The 17,101-nt window shown below is 43.9% G+C and overlaps 1 protein-coding gene across 1 annotated transcript; it reads left to right on the top strand.

The window, feature by feature from the left end:
- Positions 1-14,346: 14,346 nt before the first annotated feature.
- Positions 14,347-16,688, top strand: LOC125522694 (cytochrome P450 CYP72A616-like). The gene is made up of 5 exons (XM_048687733.2): positions 14,347-14,700; positions 14,774-14,997; positions 15,103-15,347; positions 15,603-15,987; positions 16,071-16,688. The coding sequence occupies exons 1-5, from the start codon at positions 14,409-14,411 to the stop codon at positions 16,494-16,496; spliced, it is 1,572 nt and encodes a 523-aa protein (XP_048543690.2). The 5' UTR covers positions 14,347-14,408; the 3' UTR covers positions 16,497-16,688.
- The last annotated feature ends 413 nt before the right edge of the window (positions 16,689-17,101 follow it).

The raw sequence follows: 17,101 nt of genomic DNA, 5'->3' as shown, positions 1-17,101 counted from the left end.
ATTTGGTATTCGTTCGATATTTTGATGAGATGTATGTTGTCTCTCCTCTAGTGGTGTTATGTGAACGTCGACTACATGGCACTTCAGCATGATTTGAGCCTAGGGGAAGGCATTGGGAAGTAATAAGTAGATGATGGGTTTCTAGAGTGACAGAAGCTTAAACCCTAGTTTATGCGTTGCTTCGTAAGGGGCTGATTTGGATCCATATGTTTCATGCTATGGTTAGATTTATCATAATTCTTCTTTCGTAGTTGCTGATGCTTGCGAGAGGGGTTAATCATAAGTGGGAGGCTTGTCCAAGGAAGGGAAGCACCCAAGCACTGGTCCACCCACATATCAAATTATCAAAGTAACAAACACGAATCATATGAGCATGATGAAAACTAACTTGACAACAACTCCCATGTGTCCTCGGGAGCGCTTTGCTTTATATAAGAGTTTGTCTAGGCTTGTCCTTTGCTACAAAAATGATTGGGCCACCTTGCTGCATCTTGTTTACTTTTGTGACTTGTTACCCGTTACAAATTATCTTATGACACAACTATCTGTTACCGATAATTTCAGTGCTTGCAGAGAATACCTTGCTGAAAACCGATTGTCATTTCCTTCTACTCCTCGTTTGGTTCGACACTCTTACTTATCGAAAGGAATACGATAGATCCCCTATACTTGTGGGTCATCAAGACTCTTTTCTGGTGCCGTTGCTGGGGAGTGAAGCGCCTTTGGTAAGGAAACATTTATATAGTGTGCTGAAATTTACTGTCACTTGTTACTATGGAAAATAATCCTTTGAGGGGCTTGTTCGGGGTATCTTCACCTCGACCGGAAGAGTGAAGAGTTGCTCCTCAACCTAATGCACCTACTGAAAATATTTATTATGAAATTCCTTCGGGTATGATAGAGAAACTGCTAGCTAATCCTTATGCAGGAGATGGAACATTACATCCCGATATGCATCTATGTGGATGAAGTTTGTGGATTATTTAAGCTTGCAGGTATGCCCGAGGATGTAGTCAAGAAGAAGGTCTTCCCTTTATGTTTGAAGGGAAAGACATTGACATGGTATAGGCTATGTGATGATATTGGATCATGGAACTACAACCGATTGAAATTGGAATTTCATCAAAAGTTTTATCCTATGCATCTAGTTCATCGTGATCGGAATTACATATATAATTTTTTGCCTCGTGAAGGAGAAAGTATTGCTCAAGCTTGGGGAGGCTTAAGTCAATGTTATATTCATGCTCCAATCATGAGATCTCAAGAGAAATTATTATTCAAAATATTTATGCTCGGCTTTCTCATAATGATCGATCCATGCTCGATACTTCCTGTACGGTTCTTTCATGAAGAAGGATATTGAATTCAAATGGGATTTTTTTTGGAAAGTATTAAACGCAACTCTGAAGATTGGGAACTCGACGAAGGTAAGGAGTCAGTTATAAACCTTAAGTTTGATTGTGTTAAATCTTTTAAGGATACCGACGCTTTTCATGATTTTAGCACTAAATATGGACTTGACTCTGAGATAGTAGCTTCTTTCTGTGAATATTTTGCTACTCATGTTGATCTCCCTAAATAGAAGTGGTTTAAATATCATCCTCCGATTGAAGTTAAAGTAGTAGAACCTATTAAAGTTGAAGAAGAAACTATTACTTACAATGTTAATCCTACTGTTCCTACTGCTTATATTGAGAAACCACCTTTTCCTGTTAGAATAAAGGATCATGCTAAAGCTTCAACTGTGGTTCATAAGAGTTATACTAGAACACCTACACCCCCTGAACAAATTAAAGTTGAACCTAGTATTGCTATGGTTAAAGATCTCTTGGTCGATAATATTGATGGGCATGTTATTTATTTATGTGATGAAGCTGCTAGAATTGCTCAACCCGATACTAAAGATAAACATAGACCTGTTGTTGGCATGCCTGTTCTTTCTATGAAAATTGGAGATCATTGTTATCATGGCTTATGTGATGTGGGTGCTAGTGTGAGTGCAATTCCTTATACCTTGTACCACGAAATTATGAATGATATTGCACCTGCTGAGATAGAAGATATTGATGCTACTATTAAGCTTGCCAATAGAGATACTATTTCACCAATTGGGATGGTTAGAGATGTTGAAGTCTTGTGTGGTCAAATAAAATACCCTACTGATTTTCTTGTTCTTGGTTCCGCACAATATGATTTTTGTCCCATTATATTTGGTAGCCTTTCTTGAATACTATTAATGCTAAGATAGGCTGCGAGAAAGATATTGTTATTGTTGGTTTAGGGGATATGTCTCATGATTTTAATTTCTCGAAATTTTGTAGACAACTCCATGATAAAGAATTGCCTAGTAAGGATGAAATTATTGGTCTTGCTTCTATTGTGGTGCCTACTACTGATCCTTTAGAACAATTTTTTCTAGACCATGAAAATGATATGTTTATGAATGAAAGAAGGGAAATAGATGAAATATTCTTTAATAAAGGGCATGTTTTGGAACACAATTTGCCTGTACAAATCCTTGGGGATCCTCCTCCATCCAAGGGTGATCCCGTGTTTGAGCTTAAACAATTACCTTATACTTTCAAATATGCTTATCTCGATGAAAAGAAGATATATCATGTTACTATTAGTGCTAACCTTTCAGAGCATCAAGAACAAAAGCTATTGAAAACTCTGAAGAAGCACCGTGCCACTCTTGGATATACTCTTGATGATCTTAAGGGCATTAGTCCCACTCTATGTCAGCACAAAATTAATTTGGAGCCTGATGCCAAACCAGTTGTTGATCACCAACGATGGTTAAATCCTGAGATGAAAGAAGTGGTAAGAAATGAAATACTAAAGCTTCTGGAGGCAGGTATAATTTATCCTATTGCTGATAGTAGATGGGTAAGTCATGTTCACTCTGTCCCTATGAAGGCAGGTATTACTGTTGTTCCTAATGATAAGAATGAATTGATTCCACAAAGAATTGTTACAGGTTATAGAATGGTAATTGATTTTCGCAAATTAAACAAATTTACTAGAAAATATCATTACCCTCTACCTTTTATTGATCAAATGCTAGAAAGACTATCCAAACATACACTTTTTTTGCTTTCTAGATGGTTATTCTGATTTGTCTCAAATACCTGTGTCAAAAGATGATCAGGAAAGACCACTTTTAATTGCCGTTTTGGTACTTTCGCTTATAGACATATGCCTTTTGGTTTATGCAATGCACCTGCTACCTTTCAAAGATGTATGACTGCTAAATTCTCTGACTTTTGTGAAAAGATTGTTGAGGTTTTCATGGATGAGTTCTCCGTTTACGGAACTTCTTTTGATGATTACTTAAGCAACCTTGATCGAGTCTTGCAGAGATGTGAAGAAACTAATCTTGTCTTGAATGGGGAAAAGTGCCACTTTATGGTCAATGAAGGTATTGTCTTGGGGCATAAAATTTCTGAAAGAGGTATTGAAGTTGACAAAGCTAAAGTAGATGCTATTGAAAAGATGTCGTGTCCTAAAGATATCAAAGGTGTAAGAAGTTTCCTTGGTCATGCTGGTTTCTATAGGAGGTTTATTAATGACTTCTCTAAAATTTCTAGGCCTCTCACTAATCTCTTGAAAAAAGATGTTCCTTTTGTTTTTGATGATGACTGTGTAGAAGCATTTGAAATACTTAAGAAAGCCATGATTTCTGCACCTATTGTTCAACCACCTGATTGGAATTTACCCTTTGAAATTATGTGTGATTCTAGTGATTATGCTGTTGGTGCTATTCTAGGACAAAGAGTTGATAAGAAATTGAATGTTATTCATTATGTTAGGAAAACTCTAGACAGTGCCCAGCAAAATTATGCTACTAGTGAAAAGGAATTTTTAGCAATTGCTTTCGCTTGTGATAAGTTCAGATCTTATATTGTTGATTCCAAAGTAAATGTTCACACTGGTCATGCTGCTATTAAATATCTTATGGAAAAGAAAGATGCTAAACCTAGACTTATTAGATGGGTTCTCTTGCTGCAAGAATTTGATTTGCATATTATTGATAGAAAGGGAGCTGAGAACCCCGTTGTAGACAACTTGTCTAGGTTAGAAAATGTTCTTGATGACCCACTACCTATTGATGATAGCTTTCCAGATGAGCAATTAGTTGTCATAAATGCTTCTCATAATACTCCATGGTATGTTGATTATGCTAATTATATCGTTGCTAAATTTATACCACCTAGTTTCACATACCAGAAAAAGAAAAAGTTTTTCTATGATTTGAAACATTACTTTTGGGATGACCCACACCTTTATAAAGAAGGAGTAGATGGTGTTATTAGACATTGTGTACCTGAGCATGAACAGGAACAAATCCTACGTAAGTGCCATTCCGAGGCTTACGGGGGACACCACGCTGGAGATAGAACTGCACATAAGGTATTGCAATCTGGTTTTTATTACCCCACTCTCCTCAAGGATACTCGTAAGTTTCTCTTGTGTTGTGATGAATGCCAAAGAATTGGTAATATTAGTAGACGTCATGAAATGCCTATGAATTATTCTCTTGTTATTGAACCATTTGATGTTTGGGGCTTTCATTACATGGGACATTTTCCTTCCTCCAATGGGTATACACATATTTTAGTTGCTGATGATTACGTTACTAAGTGGGTAGAAGCTATTCCAACTAGTAGTGCTGGTCATAACACTTCTATTAAGATGCTTAAAGAAGTCATTTTTCCAAGGTTTGGAGTCCCTAGATATTTAATGACTGATGGTGGTTCACATTTTATTCATGGTGCTTTCTGTAAATTGCTTGCTAAATATGATGTTAACCTTAGAATTGCATCTCCATATCATCCTCGGTCTAGTGGTCAAGTAGAATTGAGCAATAGAGAGATTAAATTGATTTTGCAAAAGACTGTTAATAGATCTAGAAAGAATTGGTCTGAGAAACTTGATGATGCATTATGGGCTTATAGAACTGCTTATAAAATCCTATGGGTATGTCTGCGTATAAAATGGTTTATGGAAAGGATTGTCACTTACCTCTTGAACTAGAACACAAAGCTTATTGGGAAATCAAAGATCTCAATTATGATTTCAAACTTGCCAGCGAGAAGAGGTTATTTGACATTAGCTCACTTGATGAATGGAGAACCCAAGCCTATGAGAATGTCAAGTTGTTTAAAGAAAAGGTTAAGAGATGGCATGACAAGAGGATACAAAAGCGTGAGTTTAATGTAGGTGATCATGTTTTGCTATACAACTCACGTTTAAGATTTTTTGTAGGAAAGCTTCTCTCTAAATGGGAAGGTCCTTACATTATCGAGGGGGTCTATCATTCCGGTGCCATCAAAATCAACAACGCCGAAGGCACAATTCCGAATGTGGTAAACAGTCAAAGAATCAAACATTATATCTCAGGTACTCCCATAAATGTTGGGACCAACATAATTAATACCATAACACCGGAGGAGCATAAGGGATACTTTCCAGAACCTTTCAGACTCCGAAAAGGAATAGGTATGTGGTACGGTAAGTAAACCGACTCCAAAACATTTCCAATGGCAATTTTTGTCCGTTTTGGAATATTTAAAAAATTAGGAAAATTAAAAGTAGTCCGAAAGATGCACGAGGAGACCACAAGGGTGGAGGGCGCGCCCTACCCCCTGGGCGCGCCCCCTGCCTTGTGGCCACCTCGTGTGCCCCCGGACTCTGTTTTCTTGCACAATACTTCTTTTGGTCGGTAAAAATTCATTATATAATCTCCCGAAGGTTTTGACCACCGTACCATGACAAAATCCCCTCTTTTCCTTTTGAGTTGTTTTCTGCCAGAGTTTTCAAGACCAGGCATCATGTCGTCCCCTTCCTCCAACAACGCGGGCGATGATGCTTGGCTGATGAAGATAGAGATGAAGAGAGAAGAACTTGGGGAAACTAAAGAGGATGATAAGATCAAGAAGGTCACAGGAGATCAAGCCCTGGCAGCAGAAGAAGAAGACATCCTTCAACCTTACTACAATCATCTTACCCCTACTGAAATTGAATCTTTCAAGATCATTGAAATAGTTTGTGTGCAAAATAAATATCTCACTCATGAAAATATTTTGTTGTAAGATCATATCACCGCACTCTAGGGCATTACTCGTAAATTGGAGCATCTCCTACGCTCGATGTGTGGCACTACTTCATCAACAACTCAATCATCACCACCTCCGAAGAAAGAGACATAAATACATGGGTATGGGCACTCCCCTTGGCAACTTCCAAGCTTGGGGAAGGTTCCCCGGTATCGTATCACCATCACATCTTTATCTTTATTGTTTTTCTTAGTTCGATCCTTTTGGTTATATCTTGATCTAGTAGTATAAAGTTTTAGTATGATCTAGCTTTGAGTTTTGTTTTGATTTCTATCTATGTAATTGAGTCCGTGAGTTATATATAATAAAGAGTAGTTTTGAGTTGAGGGCTTTGCTATCTTGCTATGATCTTGAGGGAATAAAATAAGAGAAAGGATAAAAAGAATTAAAGATCATATATTGATCTTATGGAGAGTAATGACTTCACATACAAAGAGTATGATGAATAAAATTTGTTGAGAGTTGCCAAACATTGTTTTGGTCATTGTTGCAATTAATTGGAAGTAATAAAGAAAGAGAGGCTTCACATATAAATATACTATCTTGGACATTTTTTTGTAATTGTGAGCACTCATTAAAATATGACATGCTAAAAAGTTGATGTTGGACAAGGAAGAAAACATAATGGGTTATGTTTTCTTATATCTGAATAGAAGTTATACTGTCATGGATCATCCAACATGTTGAGCTTGCCTTTTCCTCTCATGCTAGCCAATTTTTTTGCACCAAGTAGAGATACTACTTGTGCTTCCAAACATCCCTAAACCCAGTTTTGCCATGAGAGTCCACCTATGGATTGAGTAAGATCCTTCATAATAAGTTGTCATCGGTGCAAGCAATAAAAATTGCTCGCTAAATATGGATTGAGTATGATCTATAAGAAGTTATTTTTTGCAATTGCTTCAATGACCTGCCTATGGATTGAGTAAGATCCTTCAAGTAAGTTGTCATCGGTGCAAGCAATAAAAATTGCTCTCTAAATATGTATGATCTATTAGTGTGAAGAAAATAAGCTTTATGTGAACTTGTGATATGGCAGAAATAAAAGCGACGGACTGCATAATAAAGTTCTTTATCACAAGCGGCAATATAAAGTGACATTCTTTTGCATTAAGATTTTACGCATCCAACCATAAAAGCGCATGACAAACCTCTGCTTCCCTCTGCGAAGGGCCTATCTTTTATTTTTACCTTCTACCCTTATACAAGAGTCATGGTGATCTTCACCTTTTCTTTTTGCACTTTTTCCTTTGGCAAACGCTATGTGTCGGAGAGATCCGGATATATATATCCACTTGGATGTAGGTTTACATAAAGTATTCTTGTTGACATTACCCATGAGGTAAAAGGTTGGGAGGCGAAACTATAAGCCCCTATCTTTCTCTGTGTCCGATTGAAACTTTGTACCCATAAGTATCGCGTGACTGTTAGCAATTGTGAAAGACTAAATGATAGTTGAGTATGTGGACTTACTGAATAGCTCTTATATTGACTCTTTCCGATGTTACGATAAATTGCAATTTCTTCAATGACTGAGATCATAGTTTATTAGTTTTCAAAATGAAGTTTCTGATTCATACTTTACCTTGTGAATGAATTGTTACTTTAGCGTAAGAAATTATATGCAATATATGTTGCTGTTCTAAAGATGATCATGATGCCCTCATGTCCGTATTTTATTTTATCAACGCCTCTATCTCTAAACATGTGGACATATTTTGCGATATCGGCTTTCTCTTGAGGACAAGCAAGGTCTAAGCTTGGGGGAGTTGATACATCCATTTTGCATCATGCTTTTATATTGATATTTATTGCATTATGGGCTGTTATTACACATTATATCACAATACTTATGCCTATTCTCTCTTATTTTATAAGGTTTACATGAAGAGGGAGAATGCCGGTAGATGGAATTCTGGACTCGAGGAGGAGCACATATTAGAGACCTATTCTGCACAACTCCAGAAGTCCTGAAACTTCACGGAGAATATTTTTGGAATATATACCCCTAGGCGCGCCCTTCGGTCTTGTGGGCCCCCTGGAGGGCCCCCGACGCCCATCTTCTACTATATGGTGTGTTTTGACTTGGGAAAAATAAGAAGGAAGCTTTTGGGATGAAGCGCCGCCATCTCGAGGCGGAACCTAGGCAGAACCAATCTAGGGCTCCGGCGGAGCTGTTCTGCAGGGGAAACTTCCCTCCGGGAGAAGGAAATCAAAGCCATCGTCATCACCACTGATCCTCTCATCGAGAGGGGGTCAATCTCCATCAACATCTTCACCAGCACCATCTCCTCTCAAACCCTAGTTCATCTCTTGTAGCCGATCTTTGTCTCAAAACCTCAGATTGGTACCTGTGGGTTGCTAGTAGTGTTGATTACTCCTTGTAGTTGATGCTAGTTAGTTTATTCGGTGAAAGGTCATATGTTCAGATCCTTAATGATAATTAATACTCCTCTAATTATGAACATGAATATGCTTTGTGAGTAGTTACGTTTGTTCCTGAGGACATGGGAGAAGTCTTGTTATAAGTAATAATGTGAATTTGGTATTCGTTCGATATTTTGATGAGATGTATGTTGTCTCTCATCTAGTGGTGTTATGTGAACGTCGACTACATGACACTTCACCATGGGCCTAGGGGAAGGCATTAGGATGTAATAAGTAAATGATGGGTTGCTAGAGTGACAGAAGCTTAAACCCTAGTTTATACGTTGCTTCGTAAGGGGCTTATTTGGATCCATATGTTTCATGCTATGGTTAGATTCATCTTAATTCTTCTTTCGTAGTTGCGGATGATTGCGAGAGGGGATAATCATAAGTGGGAGGCTTGTCCAAGGAAGGGCAGCACCCAAGCACCGGTCCACCCACATATCAAATTATCAAAGTAACGAACGCGAATCATATGAGCATGATGAAAACTAACTTGACAACAATTCCCATGTGTCCTCAGGAACACTTTGCTTTATATATGAATTTGTCCAGGCTTGCCCTTTGCTACAAAAAGGATTGGGCCACCTTGCTGCACCTTGTTATTTTTGTCACTTGTTACCCGTTACGAATTATCTAATCACACAACTATCTGTTACCGATAATTTTAGTGCTTGCATAGAATACCTTGCTGAAAACCTCTTGTCATTTCCTTCTGCTCCTCGTTGGGTTCGACACTCTTACTTATCGAAAGGACTACCATAGATCCCCTATATTTGTGGGTCATCATGGTCACAGGCACGGGAGGCACCGTACGACACGGTATCGTCCACGGCAGTAGGCCACGATGCCCGTGCCGTCGTGATCCCCCCTTCCCGGCCAGCCTGGAGCAACTCACCACTCCTTGGGAAGCTGAACCATGCGCGGGCTTGGTGATTCAGCCTCTGCAGCAGCCTGGAGTGTTGATGGAGGTGGGAACAGACAGTTGCCTGGCTCGTGACCAACGGGCACAACGGGCCACCCAAGCGACTTTTATGCCGGAGAACTCTTCTTCCTGCTCGCTGTATGCCACGGAGAAAACTGTTCAAGGAGGAAATGGGGAGCGGAGGTGTGGTGGGGTTTTTGCTTGGTGTTTGGCATCGTTTACATAGCGGACAGACGCGAGGAGCCAACCGGCATTGTGTTTAATGTTGGCCGGCTCGCGAACGGACGTGTGGCTGGAGTAGGTATCTCGATACATGCGTGGGTTTAATGGAGGAAAATGAGCAGTCTGCAACCATTTGAATGCGACGAGGAGGCGTGTTCAACCGGGCGTCCAACGGGTATCGCCCTCGGCCGACGCGCCACTTCAATGGCGGAGGCAGTGAGAGATTGCGTCCGCTTTGAGCCGGCTTAAACGTGGAGTGGCCGCTCCACATTGGCATGAATGCAGGCAGACGCGAGCGAGGAGGGGGTTCCGGTGGGTCAGGGTGGTCAGAAGCGAGCATGTGTGCTATCAGGACGCTCGCAAAAGCCCCCCTCCCCCCACGTTTGTCTCCAGTTTGCGGGAGAAAGTGCGTCCAGACCATCATGCGAACCGATACATGCATTGCGTTGGATGGCACAACACGTCCAAAGAGCGCGGTTCGGATGTATGCAGGTGGTTTGAGGGTTGGAGCTGGAGATGCCCATAGCAACGTTTGACTCAGGAAAAATCAGAGCTACAGAGGCCCGTGGGTCGACAAGCTAGGTTATAACCTGGTCTCAGGGCCTAGCCGGCCTAGGAGTTTCCAAGGGCCTCTGGCTGCACAAGAAACCTTCCTCCAAAAGAATCCTTCCTTGGCGTACACGCCTGGGGCTCTTTGTCGGTTTAGGGATCTAAGTTACTTAGGAAATATGTAACCCTAGGCCTTGTCGCCTTTTTTGCGAGAAAACTTTCAATCTATTCATCTTCAATCATGACAGTACAATGAACGTCAGAAGTAAAAAATTTACATGCAGATCCGTAGACCACGTAGCGACGACTACAAGCGCTGAAGCAAGCCGAAGGCGCGCCGCCGTCATCGCCCCTCCCTCGCTGGAGCCAGGCAAAACTTTTGTAGTGGAAAGTCGGGAAGTCATCGTGCTAAGGCCCCACAGGACCAGCGCAGCAGAATAGCAACCACCACCGATGAAGAGTAGTGTAGATCGGAAGGATACAACCTAAAGACACACGAACTTAGACGAACTACGACCAAACCCGAGAAAATCCACCAAGGACAGATCTATCGGAGACACACCTCCACACACCCATCGACAATGCTAGACACACCATCGGGCAGGGAACAGGCAAGGAGAACCTTATTCCATCTTCAGGGAGCCGTCACCGTCTCGTCTTCCTAAGCAGAACACAAACCTTAACAAAACTTGATGAAACATTTAAAAGTAGAGCCCTCCCGTTGGCAAGGTACGAGATCCACCGCACTGCCATGGCCCTCAGGCCAACTCCACCGCACGACCCCAAACGGACGCCCGTTTTGTCCGGATTCTCTCCGTTTGGGGTGGCAATGGGTGGCAAAACAGACATGCATGTTCAGGATAAGTTGGAGGCGCCAATGCGCCGACCGACCCCAAAATGTCCGCCTCGTCCTCACGCCTCAACTGCCCGCGAGCTCATGCTCTCGCTCCGTCGGTGCAGTCGCCGCTGCCGAGCTCGCCCGCTCCGCTCCGCCCCACACCTGCCCATGCCCCCGCCGCGGCTTGCCAACCACCGTGCGTGATACGTCTCCAACGTATCTATAATTTATGAAGTATTTATGCTTTTATTTTATCATTCTTGGATATTTTATAATCATTTTATAGCAACTTTATATCATTTTTGGGACTAATCTATTGACCCAGTGCCAGGTGCCAGTTGCTGTTTTTTGCTCGTTTTTTACATCGCAAAAAATCAATACCAAACGGAGTCCAAACACAACGAAACTCCACGGAGATTTTTTATGGACCTGAAGGAACCCATTGGGCCAGAGCAGCACCTCGGGGGTCCCCCGAGGGGGGCACAACCCACCAGGGCACGCCAGGCCCACTTGGCGCGCCCAGGTGGGTTGTGCCCACCTCGCTGGCCTCCCGCACCCCTTCTTTGCACTATAAATTCCCAAATATTCCAATACCCATTGGGGTTACCCTAGATCAGAAGTTCCGCCGCCGCAAGGCTCTATAGCCACCGAAAACCAATCTAGACCCTTTCCGGCACCCTGCCGGAGGGGGGAATTATCTCCGGTGGCCTTCTTCATCATCTTGGCGGCCACCACGATGAGGAGGGAGTAGTCCACCCTCGAGGCTGAGGTTTTGTACCAGTAGCTATGTGTTTAATCTCTCTCTCTCTCTCATGATCTATATCATGGGCTTTGTTAATATAGTCGGATCATATGATGTTTCTACCCTCTATACTCTTGTTATGATGAATTGAATCTTTAGCCTTTGAAGTTTTGTCTTGTCGGATTGAATATTCAGAGATGAGAACACATGATATATATCTTGCAATATGAATACTTGAGGTGACAATTGGGGTATCTTATTGATTCACTTGATATATGTTATGACATCCAACTCGCGGATTCCCGTGGTGATATTGGTGTAATCTATGCATAGGGGTTGATGCACGTTTTTCTCCGACGGAAACTTCGGGGTCTCTTTATAGTTCCTTGTGTGGATTGAGTATTATGAATATGAATTTGCTTTGGTGTTATCTTAGTACGAACTCTTGATTAGATCGATCGGAAAGAATAGCTTGCGTTATTCTAGTACGAACTCTAGGATAGATCGAACGGAAAGAATAGCTTTGAGATGGTTTCGTACCCTACAAACAATTCCTATCTTTTGTTCTCCGTTAATAGGAACTCAGAAGTGATTCTTCATTACACTTTGAGGGATAATCATATGATCCAACTATGTTAGAACTGTTGGGAGATTGCACTAGCGAAAGTACGGACCCTAGGCCTCATTTTCAAGCATTGCAATACCTTTTTGTGCCCGTTTACTATTTGCTACCTTGCTGTTTTATTTATTCAGATTATAAAAATATATTTCTACCATCAATATTACACTTTTATCACCATCTCTTCGCCGAACTAGTGCACATATACAATTTGCCATTGTATTGGGTGTGTTGGGGACACAAGAGATTTTTTGTATTTGGTTGCATGGTCGTTTGAGGGAGACCATCATCGTCCTACGCCTCTCACGAATTGATAAACCTTAGGTCATCCACTTGAGGGAAAATTGCTACTGTCCTACAAAACTCTACGCTTGGAGGCCTAACACGTGTCTACAAGAATAAAGTTGCGTAGTAGACATCAGCGCTCCGCGCCCGCTCGCGGCCGCCCGCACCCGCTGCTCCGCGCCCCGCCCCGCACATGCCTGTGCCCTCGCCGCGGCCTGCAAGCCGGCGCGCGCCGCGCCACGCGCCACGCCCGCGCCGCACCGCGCTGCTCCGCGCCTGCCTGCGCCCCGTGTCGCGGCCGCGGGCGGCAGGACCACCTCGGGGGAGAGCCGATGCAACCCGGCCTGCCCCGCTGCGCCTCGGCCTCGGCGTCGCTGGAGCCTAGGATAGCGTAGGCCGCCTGCCAGTCGCGGCTGCCGGGGTCGCGCGGCGGCGCGGTGGGGAAGAGGAAAGGAGGAGAGAGAGGGGGATGGGTGGGTGGGTGGGCCCCTTCGTTTCAATGACTAGCGGGCCAAGCCTCACATGCAAAGGGACAGGGGCGGACGAGGACCACGCAAAAAACGTCCGGGCGTGTCCGTTTCAGACGCAAAACTAGACCAAGTTTGCGCCTAGGATGGGGCGAGCCGGACCAGAAACGGATTTTTTTTGCGGATGGGGTAGCGCGTTGGAACATCTCGTATGTCCGTTTAACCCTAAACGGACAGCCCCGGACGATTTGGGGTCGTGCGGTGGAGTTGGCCTAAGGCCACCGGAGACGAGGCGGTGATGGCGACACCAATGGGAGGCAGAGGAACCCTAGAGTTTTCTTAGAGAATAAGATGGTTGGCCTTGTCGCCCTTTATATGGGAAGTCTAGAGTTTCGTTCAAGATCATCTGATATGTGTCATTGTGTCGGTAGCAACAACCCACTCCTACTTAAACACTCTCACAAGGCGTTTTCCCACAATCAATCAAAACAAAGCCAAGCATAGAGTATTACCTCGACCATGATGGCCCAAACCTAGGTAAATTCTCCGTGTGCAATTCCATCTGGAACATCCGGTCGCACTCTCCACCTTATCGAGCCTATAGATGATTTTCAAATTCATGGACAATTTTTGGATTTCGAAACATTTTTTGAAATCATGTAATCTTTGTGAACTTTTTTTCAAATTTGCAAATATTGGTTGGCCCATGATCATTATTTCTGTGGTGTGAATATATTATGAATTCATGAACATTTTCTAAATCCGTGATCGATTTTTGAAATTCACGAAAACTTTTGACTTCATGCAAATATTTTAAAATTCACGGATATTTTTTTGAATGGGGTGTAGTATTTTCCATCTTGGAAAAGAGCACGCCATTTTGGAATATATCCTCCGTATGTAGGAAACGTGCTTTGCTTGTGCCTCGCCGTCGGACAAAGAAAAGGGCCGAAAAAGCGATGCAAATCAGCGCATCCGTTGAACGGACTTTTAACCTCGAGCGCAGGTGTACGAGGCCGGGCGGATCCCAAGAGTTCACGGCGGCTTGCGTGCGCTGCACCTGGACTTCCACGTCGTGCTCATCGCCTTGGCTCTGACCGCCGGGCCAAGATAATTCAACCCGCCACCCAGGTCTCATCTTAGTCTTCTTTTTGGAGCTGCCCATATACAGAGACTGAGCGAGAGAGACGGGTTCATTCATCGCAATCTCACGGCATGGACACTCTCGGCTCGCCACCATGGAGCTTACTCTGCGCTCTCGGGGCCCTGCTGGCCGCGCTGTGGTTCGCGGGGCGGGCGCTGGCCGGCGCCTGGCTCGGCCCAAGGAGGGTGGCCCGGGCCCTGCGGTCCCAGGGCGTCCGCGGCACGTCTTACCGCTTCCCCTCCGGCGACATGAAGGAGTACGTGCGGCTCCTCGCGGCGGCGTGCTCCCAGCCCATGCCGCTGTCCTCGCACGCCGTCGCCGCCCGCGCGGTGCCGTTCGACCATGCCATCATCAAGCAACACGGTAACTGACTAGCATCCCCTCTCAATTAGGCTCATGTACGCCATGAGAAATCACCGGGACTATTGCATTGCAGGCAAAGTCTCTCTGACATGGTTCGGCCCGGAGCCGAGGGTGGTGGTGAGCGAACCTCGGCTGTTCCGCGAGATCCTGTCGGACAAGCAGGGCCAGTTCGGGAAGCAGAGGTCCATTCTCCGGATCGAGCGGCTCTTGGCCAACGGCCTCACGACCCACCAGGGCGACAAGTGGGTCGCCCACCGTAGGATCATCAACCACGCCTTCCATCTCGAGAAGCTCAAGGTGTCCGTCATGGCGTCATGTCACTCCCGCCTAATCAAACTCATCAAACCACATCCACATGTATGCTTTTCCAATAACCAGCAAGCATGCTTTTTTTTTTTGCAGAGGATGTTGCCTGCTTTTGCGGCCTGTTCGAGCGAACTGGTGCGGAGATGGGGAAGCACGATGGGGCAAAGTGATGCGCAGGAGATAGATGTCTGGCCAGAATTTCAGAACCTCACCGGCGACGTGATATCCCGAGTAGCGTTCGGGAGCAGCTTCAGTGAAGGGAGAAAGATCTTCGAGTTGCAGTCAGAGCAGGCCCAAAATGCTGTCAAGATGGCAAACGTCATGTACATTCCCGGCTACAGGTGAGCTCATATTTCCAGTCAATGCAATTACGCTTGTACGTCTCCGTATTAATTTCTAGCATTCCATCAGAACAACATGATCACAACCAATAGCCCAGTACAGATATCTGAAATAGATACGTACTTTTTGTGTTGTTCAGTCCTCTGCAAATAGATAGATATATCCACTCAGTCCAGTCCACAGAATAGAATAGAGAGGATGCTTGCCTGAATCACAGACACAGTGGCCTGCAATTTGATGACATTCCTATGCAGGTTCCTGCCAACAAAGCTCAACAGAAGGATGAAGGCAAATGCCCGTGAAGTCGAAGTACTACTGAAAGGCATAATCACGAAGAGGGAGAGGGCGATGATGGATGGCCATGCCGACAATGACGATCTACTAGGCGTGATGATGGAGTCCAACATAAAAGAAAGCCAAGAAGCAGGAAGCTCCAAGCCGACGATGACCACCGATGACATAGTAGGGGAGCTGAAGCTCTTCTATTTCGCGGGCATGGAGACAACGGCGGTGCTGCTCACATGGGCAATGGTCCTGCTAAGCATGCATCCCGAGTGGCAGGACCGCGCTAGGGAGGAGGTTCTTCGTGTCTTTGGGAATAACCAGCCAGATTTTGAGGGCATAAACCGGCTGAAAGTCGTGAGTACATTACAAGAGAGAAGGTTATGCAATTTCTCATTGAGTTGCCACTCTGAATTTGTCTATCTTCTTTGTGGGTGCAGGTGACAATGATATTGCATGAGGTTCTTAGGCTATACCCACCGATTCTTCTTCTTGGTCGGGAGGCGTATAGAGAGACAGAGCTGGGAGGCGTCACATATCCAGCCGGCGTAACGTTTGCGCTGCCAATTGTGTGCATTCACCATGATCCAGATGTGTGGGGAGAAGATGTCGATGAATTTAAGCCGGAGAGGTTTGCGGAGGGCATTGCCGGCGCATCCAAGAACTCGCCGGCGTTCTTTCCATTTGGCTGGGGACCGCGGATATGCGTTGGGCAAAACTTTGCATTGCTAGAGGCCAAGATGGGATTGAGTGTGATCCTGCAACACTTCTTGTTTGAGCTCTCACCATCTTACACGCATTCGCCTTGCCCGGTCTCCACTCTACAACCCCAGCACGGTTCACAGATTATGCTCACGAAACTCTAAGAATTAGCAGCTATTACTAATTAGCATCCGGACTCTGGACAACCATGGACATTGAGAATAGTCAGGGATTAGGGTGGTGATCCTGGGAGAGATGTATGTAGTATAATGGTCCTGATGTTTACATCGAAGGCGACATGCACACATCTCATAAATATATATTTTCAATAAAGTGTAATATGTCAATGTCAAACACATCACTGGTGGAGCAACATCAGCACCGGGGCTGGAGCAAAAATGAAAACTACTAGAGTATATGTTGCAAGAGCAAGATCACATGAACCATCCCAAATTAATCATATAAAAATAGCTAAATAAAGCGCCAATATATGTGCCGATGCTACTACTCCAACCTTTTTCTTTTTAGAGGAAAGTAGCTGTTACTCGTTTTTATCTGCTGCTACTATAATAATGCTAACATTGCTGGCTTGCACGCAGCGAACTGTGACTCAAAGTCAGTTACTTGCTGTTGCACGTAGCTTAATTATTTGTTGGTTGTACTTGCTACTATTTGCCAACCTGCTGGAAAATTGCAATACCGTTGATTGGTGAACGACTTACAATTCCCTCATCAACTTTCAAAAGAAATCATGGTTTGATCAAGTTCG

This window comes from Triticum urartu, chromosome 7A, assembly GCF_056163025.1.
Source record: "Triticum urartu cultivar PI428250 chromosome 7A, HENAU_Tu73, whole genome shotgun sequence".
NCBI lineage: Eukaryota > Viridiplantae > Streptophyta > Magnoliopsida > Poales > Poaceae > Triticum > Triticum urartu.
The sequence above is the reverse complement of the archived record's forward strand: the minus strand, read 5'-3'. Positions and strand labels throughout refer to the sequence as shown.